Consider the following 22,811-nt stretch of genomic DNA (forward strand, 5'->3'; position numbering starts at 1 on the left):
TGATAAATAAACAGAAAGTTTATGTAACCTCAACACTTTCAAGTGATTGCATGGTCCCTGTTTGTTGCTATACATTCATGGAATGTAGGAAAGTCAGTCTTTTTCATAGCTGGATAAATGAACTATTTGATATGTTAAAAAGAGAAGTTTTAACTGGAATCCGCTGCTTTATGTCAGCTCTCGAATTGCATCTATCCAGTCCATCTTCACCTGGTGGGTTGGCGCCTGAATGAAGTAACGTGTATCTGACTGAGTGATGATAATAAACAAGTTGCCCTGAATTTTGCCTTTCACACCTGTGTGGGAAGAGAAATTAGGGTCAATAAAGCATAATGGCTAACTAAGTATGATTTAAAATCATTTTTTTTTGCAGTGAAAGTTGAGAAAACTTATCATGGGGACATTTACAGCTGCTGATTCGGTGCTCCATTGAATATTTACAGCAACAGGACTTTGTGGCAATAACTTAAATTAAACTTCACTGCCCATGTTTATTATAAAGAAGAGACATAATAATATATTTCAGGATTTGAATACACAAACAATGCTTGTTAGCGTGATCAATTTGTTGACTTTTTAATGAGGTAATAAGAAAATGAGATAATAAGTAAATTACAAACACATACTTGTATTTTTGAATGCACAGACTAAGTAACTTGTTAAGACAAGTTTATGAGGTAACTGCAGTTTGAGACAGTGACTCACCTGAGGGAACTCCGTTGTCATCCAGAGAAGACACCAGACAGCCTCGCAGTGAGAAGCCGCCAACGGGGCTGATGTCATCCTGACAAGTGACATAAGACAGGAAGTGAATAAGGCTGACGCAGATTAGTGGACATGAATTACAGGGAATTATGAGCAACATCAGCTTCAGAGTCATAGCAGGCCTGAGGAGAAGGCAAACAAAACAACTGCTTTGTTTGGGCCAGACCTCCTCTGTTCAGTGTCGTCATCTGTATTTATTTTTGGATTGTGTCTGTTTTATATTTGTCCATAAGTGAAATATCAGATTGACTTTCTTTAGTGATTTTAGTTGTAGTTTTGACCTGTGTTAGCCCTAAATAGGCTGCACACTCACCTTGGTGGGATCATAATAGTGAATGAAAGCAGGTTCTGAACGCAGCACAAACAGTCGCACCTTCCAGTTCTTCCTTCTGTGTCCCTGTGTTTAAAAGGGGCCAAGTGTTAGATTGTGGTCATACATGTGAATGCCAAAGTCATAAGACATCATAGTATCACTTTCTAATCAAGCACTATTTATAAAAGGTTTGTAAGCTGTAGGGTAAATAAAAAAATCTCTAAATTAATAATAATGCTTTTTTGTAATCCATTTACCCATGGGGTTTTCACCTTGTAAGCCATCAAGTATGTTATTGTAAATGTTAGTAAGTTCTTAATAAAACCAATTTGGTCCAGATCCTCGGCAACCTTTTCCAGAAGATAAGTTGCCAAAGATTGTTAATAATGGCCTATTGGTAAAACCTTATAAATCCATTAGGCATAACTTGTAAACACGTTTTAAACATTTGAAATTGGAACACAGGGCTAATACAGTGTGTTTAGAGTTTTTCTTTGCCACTGTTGCTTGTTCATGGTGGGAATTGTTGGGTCTAATAACCTCTGTGATTTGGGCCTTTATAAATAAAATTGAATTGATTTTACCTGTTTGAGCAGATAGCCTCTCTTTATCAATTTTCCACTCAGCTCCACTGCAGACACAGACGACTCTGTCTTCACAGTGCCTCTCTTCTTTAAGCTGTCAGACTGTGATTAAGCATGAAAATTCTTATTCACACAAGTACTACTCCAATCTTCTATATCAATAAATGGATTAACACTGGCAATCTATGTACGTGTGTAGGTATTATCCCGCAATAAGGTACTGGAGGTCAGAACATCAACAATTCCTGGTACTCACAAAGCTGTACAGTGCAGTGGAGTCATCCATGAACTGCTGGCCAAGGCCGGCGGTGCGGAGAGCCTCCACACTCCTGAGGCCGACAGTTCGCAGGAAACCCTCTTCCAGCAGGGCCGAGGCCAGCGTCATGGCCTCGGTACGGGTCAGAGTCAGCTGCATGAACACCAGCCAGTCCACCACCGCTGAACCTGCATCAACATCACATTTGTATACGTCTATACATACATCTAAACCTTCTAAAATATACAAATAGCCTATTGGAACCATATAAACATTTAGATACATAATATTGAAAGACACATGTGCACTGCTATATATGTTATATACTTTAGATACAGAAATAGACACTTGCATTGACAGAATAAATTTTATATCATGTACAATAAATGTACCTTAAGATGTTGCTATGCATACTGTCAGGTATTGATAGAGGTATAAACATCTTCTTGGATTTAAAAATAAAGATACAAAAGAAAGACAGACATGTAGAGATAAATACAGCATATGTACATAACAAAGAAGCCATTGCAGACTTGATTCCAGAATCTGCATGCCGTGTCCACTTTTGTGTCAGTTATTATTCTATTTCGTTCATTTAGCTTAAAATTTAATGTATTTTCCAGTTCATCGTGTTTTTTAATTTTGTTCTTATGCATTACTTTGCCATATGTACATGTAAAGCAACTTAAAGGTTCTTCACAAATAGAGTGGAATTGCCTAAAAATGCAAATATACAATCAAGATACGGAAGAAAACTAATGGTAATATTCTATACTATATTTTATCTTCTGTCATTTCATCCTTATTGGCTTCACAAGCATTTAGAGGTGCAGGGCTTATAACCAAGTAGACAGTAACCCAGTTGTCCAACAATCCCATCCTACAAACTGATAAATTATAAAGGAGGATGCATTTTAACGATCAGACGAGCTTGTGATCAAATATCACCTGAGATGATGGAGAAGAATAAAGATGTTGTAAAAGCTCACCTGAGAAACAGTTGCTGTAAGTGCAGCCCTGCTCCACATGGTTGCTCATCTTTATACCACTGTGGACGTCGTACATGGAGTCCAACACCTTGCTTTAAAAGAGACAAAGAAATTAGACAGAGATATAAAAAAAAAAGTAGTCATAAACAAGCAGAGACAAGTGCAACCTGTCTGCAGGGTGAGGCAGTGAAAACACCACAAGGTTTAACATGTGGATGGTGCTGCAACGTCTGCGGGTGAACTTTTGTTTGCAGGGCTTACCTCAGATTGATGTCGCGTAAATGGGATCCAGCAGGGGCTTGCTGGTTTGTCACCTTCCTATCTTCAGCCGTCCGCAGCTTGTCGACCGCAGCCGTGATGTCAGCTGCCCAGTCATCTCGCTCCTCCCGGGAACAAGTCTCCAAATAATGATCCACCCCATTCTTTGTCTGGAGCTTGATCACCAACTAGGAAAAGAATAGAAAGTAGACCAATGTTCAGTTCTGACAAAATTCAGCCAAAAACAGATAATAAATTGTTATGTAAATTAAGTAGATGATGGCAATCAGGTCCTGGCAAAACAGTAACCTGAGGCAATACATGTTCTCATCAAGTGATGTATGAGAGGATCAGCTGAAGAAGCCACACCTTTAATGTGGTTTCTAGCAATGAAAATATAAACAAAGGAAAACACTGAATAGAATGCAGTCATCTTATAAACATCAGCTGGGACGTGGCACAAAGAACAACAAAGCTTACAATGTAAATTCAAACCTGTGTCTTTGTGTAGATGTCTGAAAATGTATTGTGTATAGGCCTATATTGTTTTGTAACAGATTCAAACATGATTTTTTCCCTAAAGATTTTATAATTTATAAAATTCTTCTTTCATGATGTCATTGTTCCCTCTTTGGGTTTAACTGCTGATTTCATGAATGAAGCAGACAGAAAACTGTCGAGGTATATGATGAAATATCTTTTAATAATGACAGAATTCACATTCACAAGGGGAATGTTGTGATGACTCATAAAAGGACAAACTTTACTTACACTTTACTTAAGAATACACTTCTACTTCTGAGACCTTTCTTCTAAAAGGTTTGAGTCCTTATAATCTACAACAGTAAACAACAAGTAACAATGAGTCTGGAATAACTCACCGGCCGATTTTCATACTCCAGAAAAGGACAAGTTATTACACAGTCCTTCAGTAGGATTGTCCCCCGCTGACACGAGTCCCTTTTGCTTCCATCGTACTTGTAATACAGCAGCTTGTCTGGCATCAACACAAACCAACGCGCCTTCCAGTTGTGTACAAGATGTCCCTATAATAATATTATCAAAAATGATCAAACATTTGTTATATTCTCAGAAAAGCAATATACTCTTTACTCTTTCAAAGGCTCTGTCCTTAGATAACTTACATTAGTATGACTGTATAGAAGCTACTTGGATTTTAGTAATAAAATCTTATATCAGCAAACGGACAAAACTCTGTTCCACAAATAACAATACATTTATCGTCTGCAACAAAATCTATATTTTACTGTAGTATTACATATTTCACAAAAATATCTTACCCTTTTCACCAGGAATCCTTCTCTTACAATCACATTTGTCTTGTCCATATCCATACTGTTGAGTGTGATCTTGGCAATTGAGCTTTGCCTGTTCCTGCCTGCTCAGGTTTGTTTATGTAGAGGGGATTTTTGTGCCTCAATGAGTGCGTCACCCTGTTCACACCCACACACACGCCTTGCTCAACACTGGGATACCAATTCAATCCTGCACTTCTGGTAATTATCACATGAGGGCACACTAACTCCTTTAGGATGCATGGATGGTGATTTGTTTTTCAAAGACTCATGAAGCTTGAAAAAACTGAATTGAAAATCTTTTTAACCAAATGCTCAAAAGACGTTTTCACTCCATCAATTTCAGTATGTGAAGAATTCCAATCCAGGAGATGAAGCCGTAGGAAACATCTTCCAGACGGATGAGAGATTTTTTAAAATCACATTTTGATGAAAAACCAGCAGCTGGTGGACGACCACAGCTCTTCTGGTTTGTAGCAGCTGTACCCAATAGGAGGACAAAGCGCACATATACCTAGTTAAGCCCGAATGAGTGTAGTTACTGAGATTCCTTCAACCACATGTGGCCATGCTGGACATTATTCCTTATCGTCAACCTTTCCTGGTTCCTGCCAGTCACAAATGAATGAACATGAATGAGTGCATAGCCACTTTCAACAAAATGACTCCAACTTCCTCTAAGCCTCTCAACTCTGATTAATTCTTTCAGCTTACATTGTTGAAAAAAAGTCATATTAGGATGCTTTGGCAAAATATTGTTAACCCTCACAGTCACATGAGTATTAAGAAACATATCCATGTCTGTGCCTCTAATTTACAAGCCATATATCATCATATGTTCATCAACTTAGCGTTTTTCAATAGAATATATTAGACTGAAACTCCATCCATTCATGTGGAAGAAAATTCTGAGACTGTTCTTCTGTGGAATTTGTCACACAATAAAAGTGCATGAAAGCTTTTCCAGTAGATGGCTGTAATACAACATTTATGTCTGCCTGAAAATGACGCTGTGAGTGCGTCATTTAACTAAAACGGTAAAGTTGCAGGTCACAAAACTAAAACAATTAGCCGACAGCCGCTAAAACGCTCTGTAGAGTTGAGGGAAACTGCAGAGTCAGATGATAATTCTCTGTGGGTTTATTACTATGAATAAGACTGATGGCTGCACTGCAGCCACACATGGAAGCAACAACTCATGGTGGTAACTCTTTCAATTGTTTTGAGCACATTACATAGGATACAAAATAAATAACTGGACACAGATTTTAGTTTTAAAAAACAGTTTTATTAGTTATTTGACATTTGTTCTCTATTTGGGTGCACACATATAGATACCTTTGTCAATTTTGCTAATTTCAGGTTTCACCTTTCTTTTTGGCGAGCTGACAACAGGACTTCCAACTAAATCTCAGCAGTTTAAGTAGGGGATTGGATAATTGGACTGCACCATATTTTCCCATGTTGTGGGGGTGGGAGAGTTTTCCATTTTGGAGCTGTGTTCATTTCTTTGCTAGTTCTACTTTTGTCGTTATAATTATTTGATTGATTTACCATTAGTTCGTATTAGGTAGCATTGGCTTAACATTTGTTGTAGTTATTGTGGTTTGTTTATATATTATGTGTTTGTCTTTGTGTCAGAATGGTCTGATCAGCCACTATATAAGTTTAACCCATGTCTCAGTCTTGTTAGGTCTGTTTAGTTAGTCTAGGTCTGTGTTAGTCAGCTTATGTATACAAGAGTAAATTTTGCAAAAAGAGCTGAACGGACGCAAGACAAATACTAAGCTGGCCTTCTTGCTGTTGGACTAGTCAGTAATAACTCATTAGCTGTCTATGTCTTGTATTGTTGCGCTTGCTTGATGTTTGCCTGTGTTAGCAAAGTTGTCAAAATCAGCCAGAGGTTTCAAATACCGAGGTTTATAGCCACTAGCTATAAATCTCAAGTTGATGTTAGCAGACTTACTAGATAACCCACTGGGACATCGGTAATGTTACTGTAAGCGTTCTTGCGGCGAATTGCTGTATCTGTGTTGGTTAACTTGCCACCCAAGTTTCAAGCAACATTTTGCTGCTGCTGGTGGAGAGGCTCTATGGACATAACGTTAGCTAGTGGCAGAGGCAAAGAGACCAAAGAGGATGTTGAATAAAATGGCTGCCAGATAGACACTGAGCTGGTATTCTTTCTGTTGGAATCGTAAGTAATCTTGCTATGTCTTGTGTTGTGGCACTTGCTTGATGTTTGCCTGTGTTAGCAAAGTCGCCAACTTGTCTAGTTTTTGATCATAAGTAATGTATTCATAAGAAACGCAGGTGTAAAGCGACAACCTTTTTTACAACAGCGGTGAATTACACTTTGAAACGGTAAGGAAGCAAAATCGCACAAAAATAAATCTTACAGAATGTTTTTTTAAAAGTCCAGTTGAAAATGCACACCAAAAATCCTAGTTTCCTAAAGAAGTTACAATTTTCTACAGGATTTGAGTCTTCTTTTTATTTTCCTTAAGGACTTTTTCCAACAGGTTGTCAGCGAGTTTTAATAAGCTTTTAGGGTCATATGTCATGTAAGTCATATAAGCCTTTATTTTGGATAAAAACCAGAAGGTCATTCATATGAGAGAGGGATAAATCTCACAGCTCTACTCTCTGCTGCAGGACCCAAACTCTCCATTGTGTCTCCGAGGTGAAGGAACCTGTTCATACAAGCATGCAGTTATGAGACAACTGGAATGTGCAGCAGACTCAGCGTGGCAACCGGCCGAATGGGTGTTAAGAAAAGAATCCATTAAAGACATAAAGGGACACTAACCCAAAATCCTGCTTCCGAGACTCAAGCACCTTTCTTGAGACAGAGTCAAACAGAGGCTCTCTGAGCTGAGAGCTGAGTGTTAAGCCAAGTCACAGGTTAAGGTGTGTCCGGAATGCCGTCTGTGTAACATTAACCATAAATCAAACATTAATGATGAAAAAAGGTGATGATGGTGTTTTGGCCTGCCAGGATATGAAGGGCTCTGACGCAGGTCAGCTCACGTGGAGGACCCGGTTGTCCTGGTCACACACTTAAAACACAAACACTTGCCGGACACTGTTTTCTTGGTCTACAGACTTATTGTTTGCTGGGCGTGTGCTTGCGTGTACACGTCCACAGCTGGTTACACAGAGCACGTCTCAGGACAGTCTCATGCTTTATGAGACTGAAATGGAGACAGGGATGATAAACCTGAGTACAAATTTTCATGTCAAAAATATTTCTTTGTATTCAAAATGATTATTTGAACATTTCAGCTGGTTACAAATCGCCAAACTTTAACACATACTTTGTAATAAAGGCGAGTATGTTTGTTTTTTCTATATAGGAAACAGGTATTGCAATATTTAAAAAAGTGGACACATTTAAATTTAAATGAAACTCAACTTTTCAAAGTGCTGCAGTTGAAAGGAAATTGTTTTGATTTTTCCACAAACAACAAATGTCTTTTTCTATAGCCACCACTAAAATGTTGAGAATGAGATTGAGATTGCCCACATACAGTAGTGGCATTAAATTGCCTTTGTAATAAAGAGTGGAATTGAAAAACAGGATGTTCCAGAATCAGGAGGAGAAACATGGCCGATTATCTTGCTGTTTGCCTTGAGATTTCTCAACCAGTGACCTCTTCAATAAAATGTGAAATGGTGACACAGTGGGTTTATGGTTGTTGACCTATTTTACAGGTACTGCAGATTGTGTGCAACATGTGTAATGTACATGCTGAAGACTGTGGTCTGTTTACCTTCCATGTGCCGCAAATGAGACATTCAGAAAGATTATTATTCACATGTCCCGGATTTACTCTACACACCAGAAGCAGTCCTCTTCTTATTTTAGATTCTACAGAAAAACCTGCAGACTAATACTCAAACATTTTATTTTCCATTAGTGCTTTCTTCACTTCTTTCTTTCAATAAGCACATAAAATAAACTAGACATTTCGAAATGATAACACATTTTTAATCAACAATAAACTTTCAACATTAAAACATTAATACATAAACATTTTAAAGTGCTTCACTATCAAAAGCGTACAGCTAAGATTTGATACTGCTGTATGGTACAGTAACATGACATCCTATCTAGTTAAATTAGGGAATGGGAAAACCTTCAAGCTCACCTTTTAGGGAATTAAGGGATAAGTCTAGTGATATCTATATTTTTCTTATTGTCAACAAATACCATGAAAAGACCAAAATCAACAGCGAATTGATTTTACTGACAAGGCTGTGTATCCAATATCATCTTGATGGTACACTAATAGGCATGGTGTCTCTGTTGTTGCCTGTCCGGGCCGGGGTGCCAGATAGGCACTGTATAACATTAGAATGTACAAAACCTTTCACGACAATGGCATAATGCTTTATGGCACCAACACGACTCTTCAGCAAGCAAGCTATAAGAAGAAGCAAAAGAAGAAGCAAAAAGTATATAATGTCCACTGTAAGTTCTTTGGAAGAAGCTAGCTTGGTATATTCAGTATAGATTTAATGGCAGAGGCTGCGAAGAGACCAAAGAAGACGTTGTCGTAGGAAGCTAAGAAGAGAAAAAGAGAATGACCAATGCAACAGGCTGCTGGATGTTGGCGAGAGCTTCGTAAAATAAAAGGTGGTAAACTACACTGGGACACCAAATTTTACCAAATTTTACTAAAAGACAAATCTTACAAAATGTTGCTTTGAAACAACTATAACCAATATTGTACACTAACAATATATCAAATTAATTATCACCTGAATCTGTAACTGCCCTTGGTTTGCTGGAGCTTACAGCAAATGTTCGCTCATTGTTTAGCTGAGCTGGTCGCAAGTTCTTTTGGTTCAGTGCTCTCTTAGCCATTTATTTAAAAAACTATATAGCATGACACGTTCTTAAAGATTTACTTCTTCAGGAGGAACCAACTGGATTTAGCTGAGATTCAGAGTGTAGGAACGTAATAGACTTAACTGTTTTAATCTTTTTATGTTGACGATAGGAAAAATATTATATCTCGCCAGCCTTATCGTTTAAAATGGGTCTTAATTACAGACTGATAAAATGGATACAGTGAGTATTACAGTGAGTTTGGCTTTATGGTCACTTGTAAACTTTCTATGCAACAGAGAGATTGAAAACAAGATTTTCACTAATATAAGTCATATACACAAGACACAAGACTTACAAAATACACCATTATATACAGCTAAATGCTATGCAACTGAATGGTTGTCAGCTAGGCAAAAGCTCTACTGTTTTTTTAAGAAAGAACTTAATTTTGTCTAGACAATAACCACCAAACTAACATTTCCAGCTTGAAATCCACACTTTGTTCGAAAACCCCTATTTACAACCAGGCACCTGAACTGTCTCTGTGAAAATCTGGTCTCCCAGGGCATTTGGACCCCGTTTAGTAGTTTATAGTCTGGTCCATTAGAGTCGACTCAGTTAACGTACAGGACTGTAGCCAACTGACTGGACTGGAAAAGCAAGTGGGCACAGCTGGACTTGCAGCCCAAGAGATTCACATCCATTGTGTGTAAAGAGGAGGTTAGGAGAAGAGGATTAGGCAGCACTCAATCTGTGCCACGCAGACACCACTTTCTCTGGGTGAGCCATCGTGTCTTTCCACTGCTCCACTGCTTCTGGGGTAGGGCTGTCGAATCCCAGCTGAACCTGCCAGAAACATTGGGAAGTCATTAATTCCTCAGAATGTTGTATTTAATCTCCAAACATCTTCAAATTATTTTTAAAGTCCTCTACAAAACAGTCTGTGGAATTTTTAATAGAAGAAATAACACAATCCATTTCTTGGAAAAGTTAAATTCATAGGCAATAAAATGCACCCTTACCCACTTCAATATACTCAAGTGTTTTGCTATAACCAACTTGGTCTAGTCAGTATGTTGATATTAATGATGCTGCCGATACTTGCGCAGTTATTGAAAACCTTAACATCCTGCAGTTTTAATGCCAGGAAATTTGTCAGTTTGCTTAATAATTAGCGCTTACTAGCATTTATTGCTGCTTTTATTAATATGTATTGTCAGTTGTAGATCTTGTGCTGTATTTTATGCTCTGTTAATGATTGTATGTTGTTCCTCAAATGTAAATCGCTTTGGATAAAAGCGTCTGCCAAATGAGTAAATGTAAATGTAATAAGTACTGTATCCGTTCTGTGATGGAAAAGTCTCTGAAATAGCTTGAAATGATAAGATGCTTTTGATGAATTAGCAGCTCCTTATAGGAGAAAACAAGCAGCATAAGAACAATTAATTAGCCCCCCAAAAATGAAACAGTTAAATGAATAAGATAAAAGTAAAAATAAACTTCAATTGCAGATATACAGTCTGATTTTATTAATTTTACATTTAGCCAACATTGACAAGAACATATTAAATTGCTCAGAAACATTTGAACTTCTTGCCAAAACTCTTTCTTTCCAAATCAATCTCCAGATTATGTGAAAATGATCAAAAGAAAAGTCTGGTTGTTATTTCATCACGAAAAACCTGGTGTAAGAACAACTCACCTGTCCGAGACACCGTTTCCTCCTGACTGAACTCCGGCTGTAAAGTCTGACTGACAGCGAGCAGGCGTGGTCTAACGCAGTCAGGGGGAAGTGAAAAGTCTCTGTCCACTGACACTGACCCCCCGAAGCCTTCAGGACACGAGTCTTCTTCTTAGTCACCACATGCCCCAACTGGTGCATCTCCACTTTGACAAAAAATGCTTCAGAGGAGAAACGACAGTATGATTACTCACATGAGCCACTCAAGAACAGAGTTGATTTATCTTTTTTGCTGTGACACCTACATTGGGTGAGTGGTGATGAGGATGCTGTGAGGTTTTGGGCGGCGAGGACCTTGAGTTGGATGCGTCCGTTCACTGGCTGAAAGCAGGTGGTGAGATGCAGCTCAGAGTGGCACACCTGAAAAAGGTGATTCAATTACAGCTTTTACATTTTCTTTTGGTTTTCTCCCAAAAAATGCATTTCTTGTGCGCAATCACGTACTTCATGCCACCCCTGCATAAGTCAGTGACCCACTTGGGCCAATTAAGTCAATACAGTCTGGACATGCTACTGTTTTCTGCATGGTAATTTATTTTCACAGATTGTGGCCAGTGAGCATCAAAGATGTCATCAGCATCAAGTAAACATGTTATCTTCCAAGATGCCATTTTCAAGTTTTGTCAAGACCGGACTGGCTCTGCAGCAGCTACAGGCTTTCAGAGTGTGACATTTTGACCTTTTATCGCAGCTTTTCAGAAAAATCAGTGTAAATTGTCAGGACAGGTGTTTGCTGTCAAAGGATTTAATTGTTGTCCCACAAGATTAAGAATTTTTAAGAAGAATGTACAAAGTGCATCAACCGTTCAAGTTTTGACATCAAACCAGCAGCTTGAGGTGCTTAATATTTAAATACAGCACTTCACCAGGCCAGTTAATATATTTTTCAAAATGCATTGTTTTCTTCCACTTGGAGTAGGGATGTCTGAGACATTACATTTGACTTTAAAACACTGTATTGTCATTTCTTACAATAGCAATTGTTCCATTCTTGAAACTTCTATTTTTCTGATGAATTTCCCTTTTTAAAACTTAATCATGACTCCAATGTTTATTGTGTAGTGATCATAGACATTATAACATTGTGTTAATCGTTTGCAATAACAGTCTGTCTGTCGGTCGGTCCACCACCTGACTGAACTATCTCCACAACTTTTAGATGGATTGGCACAAATTTTGTTCATGGTCTTCAAAGGATGAATCCTACTCACTTTGATAATCCCATCATCACAACCAACACTTGGTTTGTGATTGGTTTACGACCAAATACCAGACAAACTAATAACATTCTCATCAGTCTCAGCTGAGTACTTTGTGTTTAGTGCTAATTAGGAAATGTTAGCAAGCTAATACACTAAAGCTCAGCTTAGCAATGTCATTGTGAGCATGTTAGCATACTGATGTTAGCATTTAACTCAAAGCACCACTATGGAGCTTCACAGAGCTGTTGGTGTGGCTGAAGACTCTTAGTGTTGTTGTACGATTCGTCTTGGGCCGCCAGCTTCCCTGCGTCTTTTCAAAATGCTGCTGATATTTTTCTTGTTCGAGAGTTCAGCTGTTTTGAACCTTAAGAGTCTCTGACAGTGATTTGGACAATTTGTTCCTTTTGTGTTCACCAGATGGGTAAAGTCACTCACTGTATCAAATTGTCCCTCTGAGAACATAATAATGATTCACTGTCTGATCTCCTAAGTGCAGAAATAGTTAACATTTTACTGTCACTGGCCAGACATGCTTCCTTTTATCAACAAACTACTCTCTGCTATTGAAATGGTTTGTGGTTTGACCTACTTTCCATGTCTTACATTTCCAGAATCTGCACTCTGTTTTTTTTCTCTACAATAAAAGTCTGTTTCCCCAGTTTCCCTCCATAATGAATCACCTTTCTCTTTTTCCTGTGATTATGCAACAACATAAAGTCTGACTCAACGTCAATATTACCCTGTTAGGGCCAAGAGCATGGTAGATGCCAGTGGGCTGTAATGCATCATAGGGACAGTTTTATGAGGCACACACTATGCTTTGTTCTTATTTACTGTGCACATACAAAGGTGTGATAAAAGGCAGCAGCCAACAGAGGAAATAGTGAAGAATAAGTAATAAAAAATCTGGGATATTCCCAGACAGCAAGTTTTTCCTCTTGGCCATAACAGCTGGACAGCAGGCAAGACAATATCAGCTAATTGTTACAAACCAGAATATATTAGGTCCATTTGTGAGCAGCCATTATGAACACTGAACACCAAACGGAGCAGTGATTATTTAGGCTGGTTGACTAAACCTTATTAACTAATTAATTATGGATCCCTCTGATTTTATTTTCTTTATTTTTCTAGTATTAGTTGTCACACTGCCATAATCTAACCGGGATATTCCAGCCCCAACATTGAGAACTGCAAATCTAATTTAAAGACCTACCTTTTTTCTCTGGCTTTTACCTGATCCTGTCCCTTATTTTATTTATTTAATTTAATCCATTTTAATTTGACATTGTTCTTGACTTGACTTGATTCTTCTCTGCGGATTTTGGAGTCAATATCAACTTCCATTATCAAGATTTGGACTAAACACAGTGAAACAAACAGGTCAAGTCTAGGACCAGAGGAACTTTAAGCCACTATGTGTATATTTTAAGTCATGCTAGCAGCATGAATGACAGTGTTTGTCTGTCAGTCTTTCGGTGCACCACTTCGGTCCAGACTGAAATAAGTCAAAAGGTTTTGGATGGTGAGGCGCAGGTGGTGCCTCACAGCAAGAAGGTCGCGGGTTCAAACCCCGGTTGCCCCAGCCTTTCTGTGTAGAGTTTGCATGTTCTCCCCGTATCTGCGTGGGTTTTCTCTGGGTGCTCCGGCTTCCTCCCACCATCCAAACACATGCGGACTAGGTTAATTGGTGACCCTAAAATTGTCCTTAGGTGTGAGTGTGACTGGTTGTTTGTCTATGTGTGGCCCTGCGATGGGTTGGCGACCTGTCCAGGGTGTACCCTGCCTTTTGCCCAATATCAGCTGGTATTGGCTCCAGCACCCTGTATGCAGGATAAGCGGTTGACGATGGTTGATGGTTTTGGATGGATTGCTATTAAATCTTGTCCATTCATTCATGGTACCCAGAGGATGAACCCCAAGAATCAGCTTTGAGGTCAAATGAACCCGGTTTTCGAATGTTGCACTTTAGTTTCCTGATATAACAGTAATATACAAGGGCTTTCTTAAGGAAGAACACATATAAAGAAGCAGGTTAAACGTTAATGATATTTTTCAATTGCTAAAACATACTAATGATTAAACTAATGTAAATTCTTTAAAAATCTCTTCTGAGAGCTACTTCTGGTATAAGATAATTACTTTATTCCTTGTAATGTTGGAATTGTTCTCAAACTGTGTTACTATTTGAAACACAAGTGACAGACAATTTAATGGAAACAAAAACCAGACAACAGATCTAAGACCTAAAACTGACTTTAGCGCCACATGTCTTGATTCACAACATGAGAAGTGAACACTCACAGAGGATTTGGACGGAGGGTTTAGATGAAGCCAGTGCTCTGTCTCCTGTGGACCAAGCTGTCGCAAGGAGAGGACGCACTCCGCCACCGTACGTTTCCTGGGGTTGTATGTTTGCACCCGCAACAACAAAGCACTGCAGCGCAACTGCTGGATATGCAGTGCAAACACAAAGGTCTCTATGAAGGACACATCCTAAAGAGCAGAAGGAGCAGCAAAATCCATTGTTTGTTTTTTTCACAACTCATTCAGGGATAATAAATCCATCCGGTAATAAATCCAACCTCCCAAGAAAAAAGTTAACTTAATAGAAATGAGTAACTATTAAGAATGTACAACATCTGTATACAAGGATCAAATTAATATTATCTTTAATAAGTCAAATCCTTACACACCTTTTCATTCATAAACCTTCTCCTAAACTCAGCAGTTTAAAACCTGTGCTACAACTCAATTTGTAAACATAAAATCTCAACCTGAAGATAACTTGTGGATCATTTCAGTGTTTCATCAGGTTTTAGACAATGAGGCACAGCATTACCTGACAGTATTCCTTGACTGAACTCTTGAACTGTATTGGTTTGGGGATGGTGAGGATCCCTTTAAATCCAATCTTTTGTTGTTCCACTCCATCCGGAGGAAGGTTGAGGTCTGAACACTGATAACGAAAGAGGAAAAAGAACGTTTTAGTTGAGGCAGGTCAAATCTATTTAAAGGCTAAAGAGCAAATAGGTTTGGGATAAACTGCTTTTCTTAGCAAGAAAGACATACATTTATGAATAAAAAAACTTTATTTAAGCAGTTAAGAATACATTTTAAGGGTATTTTGTGACCCCAGTGCCCTCCTTGCTGATACAAATGTCCCAATGACTAGACAAGTGCCCTTACCAAAACCTAAACCCTAATCTCGGGTGGGAAAGAGGTGCCTCTTTTTCACGTCTCAGCATTAAAGCCTTAAAACTGTAAACATAGATTTAATCTACAATACGCTGCAGGTGTCATTGTGTTTTAGCATCAGCGGGGACAGCTCTGTTTCTTAAAAAAATAACCTTTTCATCCCGAGTGTCCAAGCCAAAGTTAATAGAGCACTGAGAGGAGCTTTCAGAGACCTGTGTTCTGGACACACAGAGGGTCCATTGAGAAATGCTACAGAAGAGCACAATGGAGCTTGTTGTGTTCTCATGCTCCCCTCTCCTCACCACATGTAACCTTACCTGGACCAGAGTGATCCACACCTGCTCCAAAGCCTCCTGGTAGCTCACTCGGACGCACACCTTCCCCAACTCACGCTCGTCCCCTGACAGGGTGATGGAGTCTGTAACATTTGGAAATGAGACGACAGCAGCACAACAGGAAACAAATCATTGCATGCTATTGCATTTAATATAATAATGAAGAAATTAGCTTATGGTGTAGTTTACACCATAGCTTATTGTAGCTTATATTAGATATACACATTTTCACATTTATTTCAGTTCTTGATTGTGAATACAAATGAATTCAACTACTATGGAGTTTAGAGGGGTTTCAAAGTTGAACAAGCACTTCTCAGTGATATGTTCTACTTATATTGGGCACGAATCTGATCTTTTCTCACCGTGTCATCAAAATCTTGACAAGTTATATCTTTTTTTGTCTCATTTCCAGCTCGATTCAAGCAAAATGTCACAGAAGAGCTCAAGCAGTATAGCTATACAGAGCTATGTGTGATTCTGCCTTTCAGTACATGAAAAGCAGCATTATTGTTTTATTACTGCATAGTATATAGGACAACAAATGAAAGTAAAGGTAATAGAGGTGGCGATTAGCCATTGCAGTTACAAGACTTTTGTAACATAGGTTGCAATTGAAAGAAAAAGAAAAATGAAAGGAGATCTTTATTTTCATACAAATGATTTATCTATAACAAGGCTGCTCCTCCTTGTGGGATAATACAATCTTTATGTAAGAAAGCTTATCTCTGAAGCTCAATGGAGTACTGTAGTGAAAACATTTGAAAGTGATTACTGTGTATGCCCTTTCATGACTGCACAATGCAGTGATCTTAATCAGACAGTAATGTCTCCATGGGATATGGGGGGGTTAAAAGTCTTTTTTGTCATTTTCTTCTTGTCTCACCAATGGCAGTGGTAGACAGAGGTTCATCCAAACAGAAAGAAAGTGTTGGGAGACAAATCTATAATTTACCCAGGCTGCTTTCAATGGAGCCAATCATGGAGGACGTGCTGCTGAGGACACTGGAGGTGGAGTCGAAGCGCTGCAGGTGAATACAAACACACATAGAGATAGTCAGGACAGCATGACACGTTTATTCCCCCCCACTTAAACCCAAAACTTTCATTCAACAAGAGTCTACAGCCACACTAGTGGCTCTGTAAGATTATACCTGTGAGGCTTAATGTTTCACTATCTTAGCTTCGCCTGCTAGCATGCTAACAATTGCTAACAATTGCTATTTTGCGCTAAAAACAAAGTACAGCTGAGGCTGATGAGAATGTCATTTGTTTATGAGGTAACGTTATGTAGTCATCAGCCAAAGTATTGGACACATTTTTGACATGATGATGGCGCAAGATGAGAATTCAGAGGATCAAAGTTATTCCACTTCATTCTCTGCAGATCATGAATGTCTGTAAAAAAAAGTTCATGCCAATCCATCTAATAGTTGCTGAGACATTTCACTAAAAACAAAATGAGAACCTCCTGGTGGATGAAGAAGAAGTAAATGGATGACCAAAGTCATTAGGACCTGGGGGATCATGATCTTTACAAACGACGACCAATATCACCTTACCATAAATAATATCCTCTTTAAATCCGTCTTAGCTTTGAAAATACCATCTCTCGCTGGTTCTCAATTCTTTACCTGAACTTCATTCTGGAATCCTGGGATTATTTGTTTAGATTTATTGCCTTTCATTTCATTACTTACTACTGTTTGCTCATAATGTTACCAAGCTAAACATTTGAGCTAATTTAACTTTTGCATCCATTGCATGTTTCTCTGGATAACAAAGACATAAACAGAAGTGAAAAGTGAATTGAAACGTATCCGCGATGGTTCACAACTGGCAAGACACTTGAGTGTGTTGCTTTGAAGTTGCTCTGACGTTTATCCATGTGGGAGCGCTAAATGAGATACTTTAATGTTTATCAAGCTTTTGGGCGAGACATTAAATTAACTGCAACACAACCTCAACTATTCATGTTATGTAATAAGTAGCAGTTGACAGGCATCATACACCACATCCTTAAGAGAACAAAGAAATACGCCCAGCTTGCCCATTGTTTTCCTCATTGTATTACAGATTAAATACCACTTCGTCCAAGACAATTAACAACTGAATCACATGTAGCAAACTGATATACATTCAGGGACAGAAGCTAAACTGGAATATAAGATGAAGCTGAAATTAATCTCCAGTGACATCATTGCTTATTCCTTTCAGATCCACTTCAAAGGGACTCCATCGTTCACTTTTTGTAATAAATTGAAGATCTCCTGGGGTGTTTTGACTTTTAAGTTACTTACATCTCAATAACTTCGTTTTTAATTAAAGCAGTTTATGTGGAGTCCCAAATCAGACATAAAGTAGTTGTGCAACTGAATACATCAATAAAATACACAATTGAACAGTTAAATGGACAAGACAGACCTGTAGTTTTTAATCTTAGTGAGGCATTTCTCCTGGTTAAATAAAGTTATGTGTAATACAGGATTTATTTCCTTTATCAATTATCAGCTGATAAAATTAATTGAATTAAAACTGAGTTATTTAACTTATCTAGTTATCTTTAAGGAAATAGTTTAAAGGAAATAAACATATTTGCTTTTTTGTCTAGAGTTAGATGAAAAAATCAATAACTCTCTCATTTCTGACAGTTCAGTATAGGCTGTTTATTAGTGATCTTTAGAAGTAATATTAATAATAATAATAATCTTTATTTGTAGAGCACTTTTCAAAAACAAGTTACACATGCTTTAACAAGTGTAAAGACAATAATACCCAAGAGACAATAATACAAAAACAATACAAGATAAAAGCATGAAAACATTGAAAAGACTAAAATACACGTTTAAGATAAAATACAATAAAATAAAAGGGATAAAATAAAGTCAAATAAGATCGGGAAAGGCTCTCCTATAAAAGTATGTTTTAAGAAGAGACTTAAAAGAGTTCACTGACTCAGCCGACCTGATTTCCTTGGGCAGGCTGTTCCAGAGCCTCGGGGCCCTGAAAGTGCTAGTATTCGAATTTTGTGCAGAACCTTTGGACAGAACTAGGCTAGCAGTTTTCCATTGTTTCCAGTCTTTGTGCTAAGCTATAACTGGCTGCTGGCTGTAGGTTAGCATAGTTCATCTCAAAGTGTCATTGAAGATTAGCTCCACCCATTCAGCAGCACAGCTTCTTTATCAATGCTTCACGATGAAATGTCCCCCTCACTTTGCCCCTTAAATCAAAATACCAGCTTGTGAGGCTTGTTTAAAATGTTCCACTATGCTGCTGAGGGCAGTGGAAACTATATAACTATATTTAGTCATGGTTGACACAGGGTGAGAAATGCTGTGTGAATACAGATTAGATAGAGAACAGTCTCACCTGCATGTGACCCTGAGAGCTGGACAGATCAAACATGGAGCTGCTCAGTCGCTGCTCACCGCCCTTCTTCAGAGTCCAACCTGGAAGCACAACATCCATCCACATTAAGGAGGTTTAGTTAAGTTCTGGGATTCATGATTTTGAAATTACGTGTCAATCTGTCAGCTTCTGTTATTAATTCAAGGATACATACTATTTCTCATCTCTGTGTTTACAACACTTCTCTTTCTATAACTGCAGACAAACTGTAGAATAGGTGTTATGTAATGATGAATATGTACACACACACACACACGTGTTTGGCTGTAAAATGTGTGTAATTGTGGATATCCAGACACAAACAAAAAGATTTCATATATTGCATCACAAACATATACAATTTCATGTCACTGTAAACTCTTAAAATTTTTTTAATAAAGTTCATCATTTAAAAGAGTCCAACATCTTTAGATTTAAATATACAGATGATTGATACATAATCATAACTGTTTTCCTGTAACGTATTTTATCATCATGTAAATATTTGTCACAACTTTGATCATATCATCTAATTATCATAGATTATTTTTCAGATGACATACCTTAATACTGTTCACTTGTTTGGAATTTGTTATTTTCAAATAATTTTGATTCACAACTTGAAAGGAGCATGGATGAAGTTTTTGGTGCGGTGTACTGCTGCATCTGCTACCTGGACTTTGAGGACTAGACTTTATGTTCTTCAGTGTGTCGCGGTGGGTTGAGCTGGGGGAAATGTTTTCAGCCATTTGACCCTGATGAAAGCTGGACTCGGGGCTGTAGGTGAAGTGACTGGAACCCAGCAGCTCTGCCTTCCTCTGTGCATAAGTGCACCGGGCTGAACCTGCAGACAGACAGTGGGGCCGGAGGTCAGCGGGCTTCCGTTTGACCAAATTATTCTTTTCAGTTAGTAAACTAAAAGACTACAGCTTTTCATTTAGACACAGGATATCCTGGTTCTTGTCTCCCCCTCAAATGTCAGGTCATGCCTCAGTAACCTCTGAGCTGATTTTAATGAAACTTGGCGCTATGAGTCCTCACTGCAGGCTCGTTGAGCATTGCATGGAGAAAAATGTGTCAGTCCCACTAACCTGTACCTTAACTTAACCCTATATTGAGGCAAGATTTCCTGTGTTTTTTCACCATAGTTGAACTGTGTCTCTGTACAGTGTAAGCTTAGCTCTGGCACTGGAGGAACAAATGTTACCCAGCTCGGGCCCATCCTGTATACTGTACATCTCTGCATTTCACAAAGCAGCAGGCTAGAAAATCAGACAGATAACTTAAGAAAACATTTGATCATTCTGTGATTTTTCATCTCTACATCACCACAGAAACAAGAAAGACACATAATGATAACAGCAAGTCCACGCCCTCAAAATCCAGTTGTTTCTGGCAGCCATACAGTATGAAGTGGTACAGAAACTAAAAGTTAAATATCACTTCTGGAAAATACAGGCGTATGAATTACATGTTGTGTATTCAGTGTAATAGACACCATGATGGGACTGGCATTATTTACCAACCCAACCTTTAAGTCAACATTAACACTTTAGATGGGGTTCTATAATGTTTCTTACCACAGTTCATTAGCATGTGATGTGAGGCAGTGTACATTAGTTTAATCCCATAAAATCTAGCATATACAGAGCATCTGTAATGCAAACAAAAGAAGAACAGCAAGCTGTTGTTATTTTTCAGTTGTACGTACTCTCCAGCCCAGACTGTAAATTCGGGTAGCGGGACCCTCTGGGTTGGATGTAAGAGGCCTTAAAGGTCGGGAGGACAAACGGCACCTCTCTACCATCCGGGGGCAGCTTAGACAGGAGGTAATCTTCTGTGACTACCCTTCTCCCTTCATTCAGCTCCCACCCTAAAGCTGCTGTCTTTTTAGGGGGCATCTTCAGTGAGATCACTTAAAAGCAGAGGAAATCACACAATCAGAAACAAAACACTCTGTCAAAGCTGTCTGATATGCAGCTGTGCAGGACGTCAGTTTACCTTGGGTCTCCTGCTCCTTCCCCTTCTTTGTCAAGAAGTTCTTGCAGCAGTCTTTGAGGCACTCCATGGCTGCAACTGAAAATATTTCAGTGTTGAAAGAAGAAGAAAGTGGAAGTTTCAGTTTACACAGTAAACAGTGATACCACCAGGGTCGGAACAAGTTTTTCTGGGGACCTAGGAGTTGATAACACTATCCAATTTGTTATGATGCCTCCAAAGTTTGGCATCAATCCATTATATTCATTATTTGTTATAAATAATTTTGTTAAGAGTGCCCCCAAATCACTAAAGTTTGGCATTGTGTCTCTAAACTTTGCATTTTGATATAATTCAAACCTCTGTTGTAGTGCAGTCCAGCCACCAAACTTAGTGCCCCAAAAATCTATTCTTTTAGACTTGACAATAATCCCCCCAAATTCAATATCATGCCCCAAAAATGTGCTGATAGTGATATTTGTTGTACTTATTCGAAATCCCCCAAATTTGGTGCACATGCCCCGTCATGTTGATACAATCTGAAAATTCACAGTGCCCTTACATGTAATGCTCCAAGAATGTGTATGTTCCCAATTTTTTTTTAGAGTGAGCCCATATTCCTGAAATTTGTTCATGTGCCACCAAAGTTGTTGATATAATCCCACAATTTGGTGTAGTGCTCCAAACATATTATATTTTCCTATGGTTTGGGAGAGTAGCCCCAAAATGTCATGTAGAGCCCACAAAATGTGTTCCTTATATCCCAACATGTATTGAAGTTTCCTAACATTGGATAAATTACCTTTACTAATCCAATAATATATTGTTATTATAATCTTAATTTGTATTATTGTGCCCATAAATTCCAAAATTTGTGATTTGATGTAATACCCCAAATACCTCCACGTCCTCCAAATTTGGTATAGTGACCCCAAAATGTTTTAGTTATTAGACTACAATCACTAAATGTATCGTTTCAAACCACAATTTGGTACATTGCCTCCAAATGATCTCATGAGCTGTGAGCATCAATTCTGTCGCTTCCACATCCCTAAATTCCACTGTGGTGGATGGACTCAAGATAATATAAATTTATAAAATAAATAGTGTCATAATAATTATGACAAATTGAGCAAAAGAGACCGTTGTCAATGTGTTTGGGGGTCACTTGACAAACACTCGGCTGTGAAGTGAAGAGATTTTAAATGATCTCCACAACCAACCACAGTCAAGAAACTATATGATCTTAATTGCAGCACTTGTTCTGCTATGTGCGGCAGGTGGATGAAGGAATTTGCGTCGGTGTAACCTTGCTAAACACACAAAAGAGCAGTTCATCAACTATTAAGCTATTTCAAATCCCACAGTTAGCAAACAAAAATGAAACGTACCCATGCGATGTTTCCACGGAAATAGGTTAAAGGTTGTACATCCAGCGATGCAGTTAACTCTCAGCGGCCGACTGGAGAGAAATGCCAGTGAGCTCAGGTTTAAAGTGCACTTCAGTTACAGGTCTCTCTCTCTCTCTCTCTCTTCCTCCCTCCCTTTCCCTTCCCCGCCTCACTTCCTGATTCTCTTATTCCCGGACCGACACTGTATGTTGAGCTTCCTTCCCCGAACAGCCATAGAAGCACCACTTTCACTTTTTCTTTG

At 38.5% G+C, this 22,811-nt stretch overlaps 2 protein-coding genes across 2 annotated transcripts; both read right to left on the reverse strand.

The window, feature by feature from the left end:
* Positions 1–4,551, reverse strand: plek2 (pleckstrin 2). Its single transcript, XM_046062334.1, has 9 exons — positions 4,467–4,551; positions 4,047–4,211; positions 3,169–3,353; positions 2,908–2,999; positions 1,919–2,106; positions 1,663–1,764; positions 1,079–1,162; positions 706–784; positions 1–296 (listed from the first exon to the last, which is right to left on the reverse strand). The coding sequence occupies exons 1-9, from the start codon at positions 4,518–4,520 to the stop codon at positions 169–171; spliced, it is 1,077 nt and encodes a 358-aa protein (XP_045918290.1). The 5' UTR covers positions 4,521–4,551; the 3' UTR covers positions 1–168.
* Positions 4,552–8,530: 3,979 nt separating this feature from the next.
* LOC123978809 (tandem C2 domains nuclear protein) lies at positions 8,531–22,601 on the reverse strand. The gene is made up of 12 exons (XM_046062323.1): positions 22,550–22,601; positions 21,183–21,257; positions 20,893–21,096; positions 19,855–20,025; positions 19,164–19,243; positions 16,750–16,819; positions 15,777–15,877; positions 15,104–15,220; positions 14,566–14,757; positions 11,305–11,419; positions 11,021–11,220; positions 8,531–10,164 (listed from the first exon to the last, which is right to left on the reverse strand). Exons 1-12 carry the CDS (start codon positions 22,551–22,553, stop codon positions 10,054–10,056), a joined length of 1,440 nt encoding a protein of 479 aa, XP_045918279.1. The 5' UTR covers positions 22,554–22,601; the 3' UTR covers positions 8,531–10,053.
* Between the last annotated feature and the right edge of the window lie 210 nt (positions 22,602–22,811).

This window comes from Micropterus dolomieu, linkage group LG11 (assembly GCF_021292245.1).
Source record: "Micropterus dolomieu isolate WLL.071019.BEF.003 ecotype Adirondacks linkage group LG11, ASM2129224v1, whole genome shotgun sequence".
Lineage (NCBI taxonomy): Eukaryota > Metazoa > Chordata > Actinopteri > Centrarchiformes > Centrarchidae > Micropterus > Micropterus dolomieu.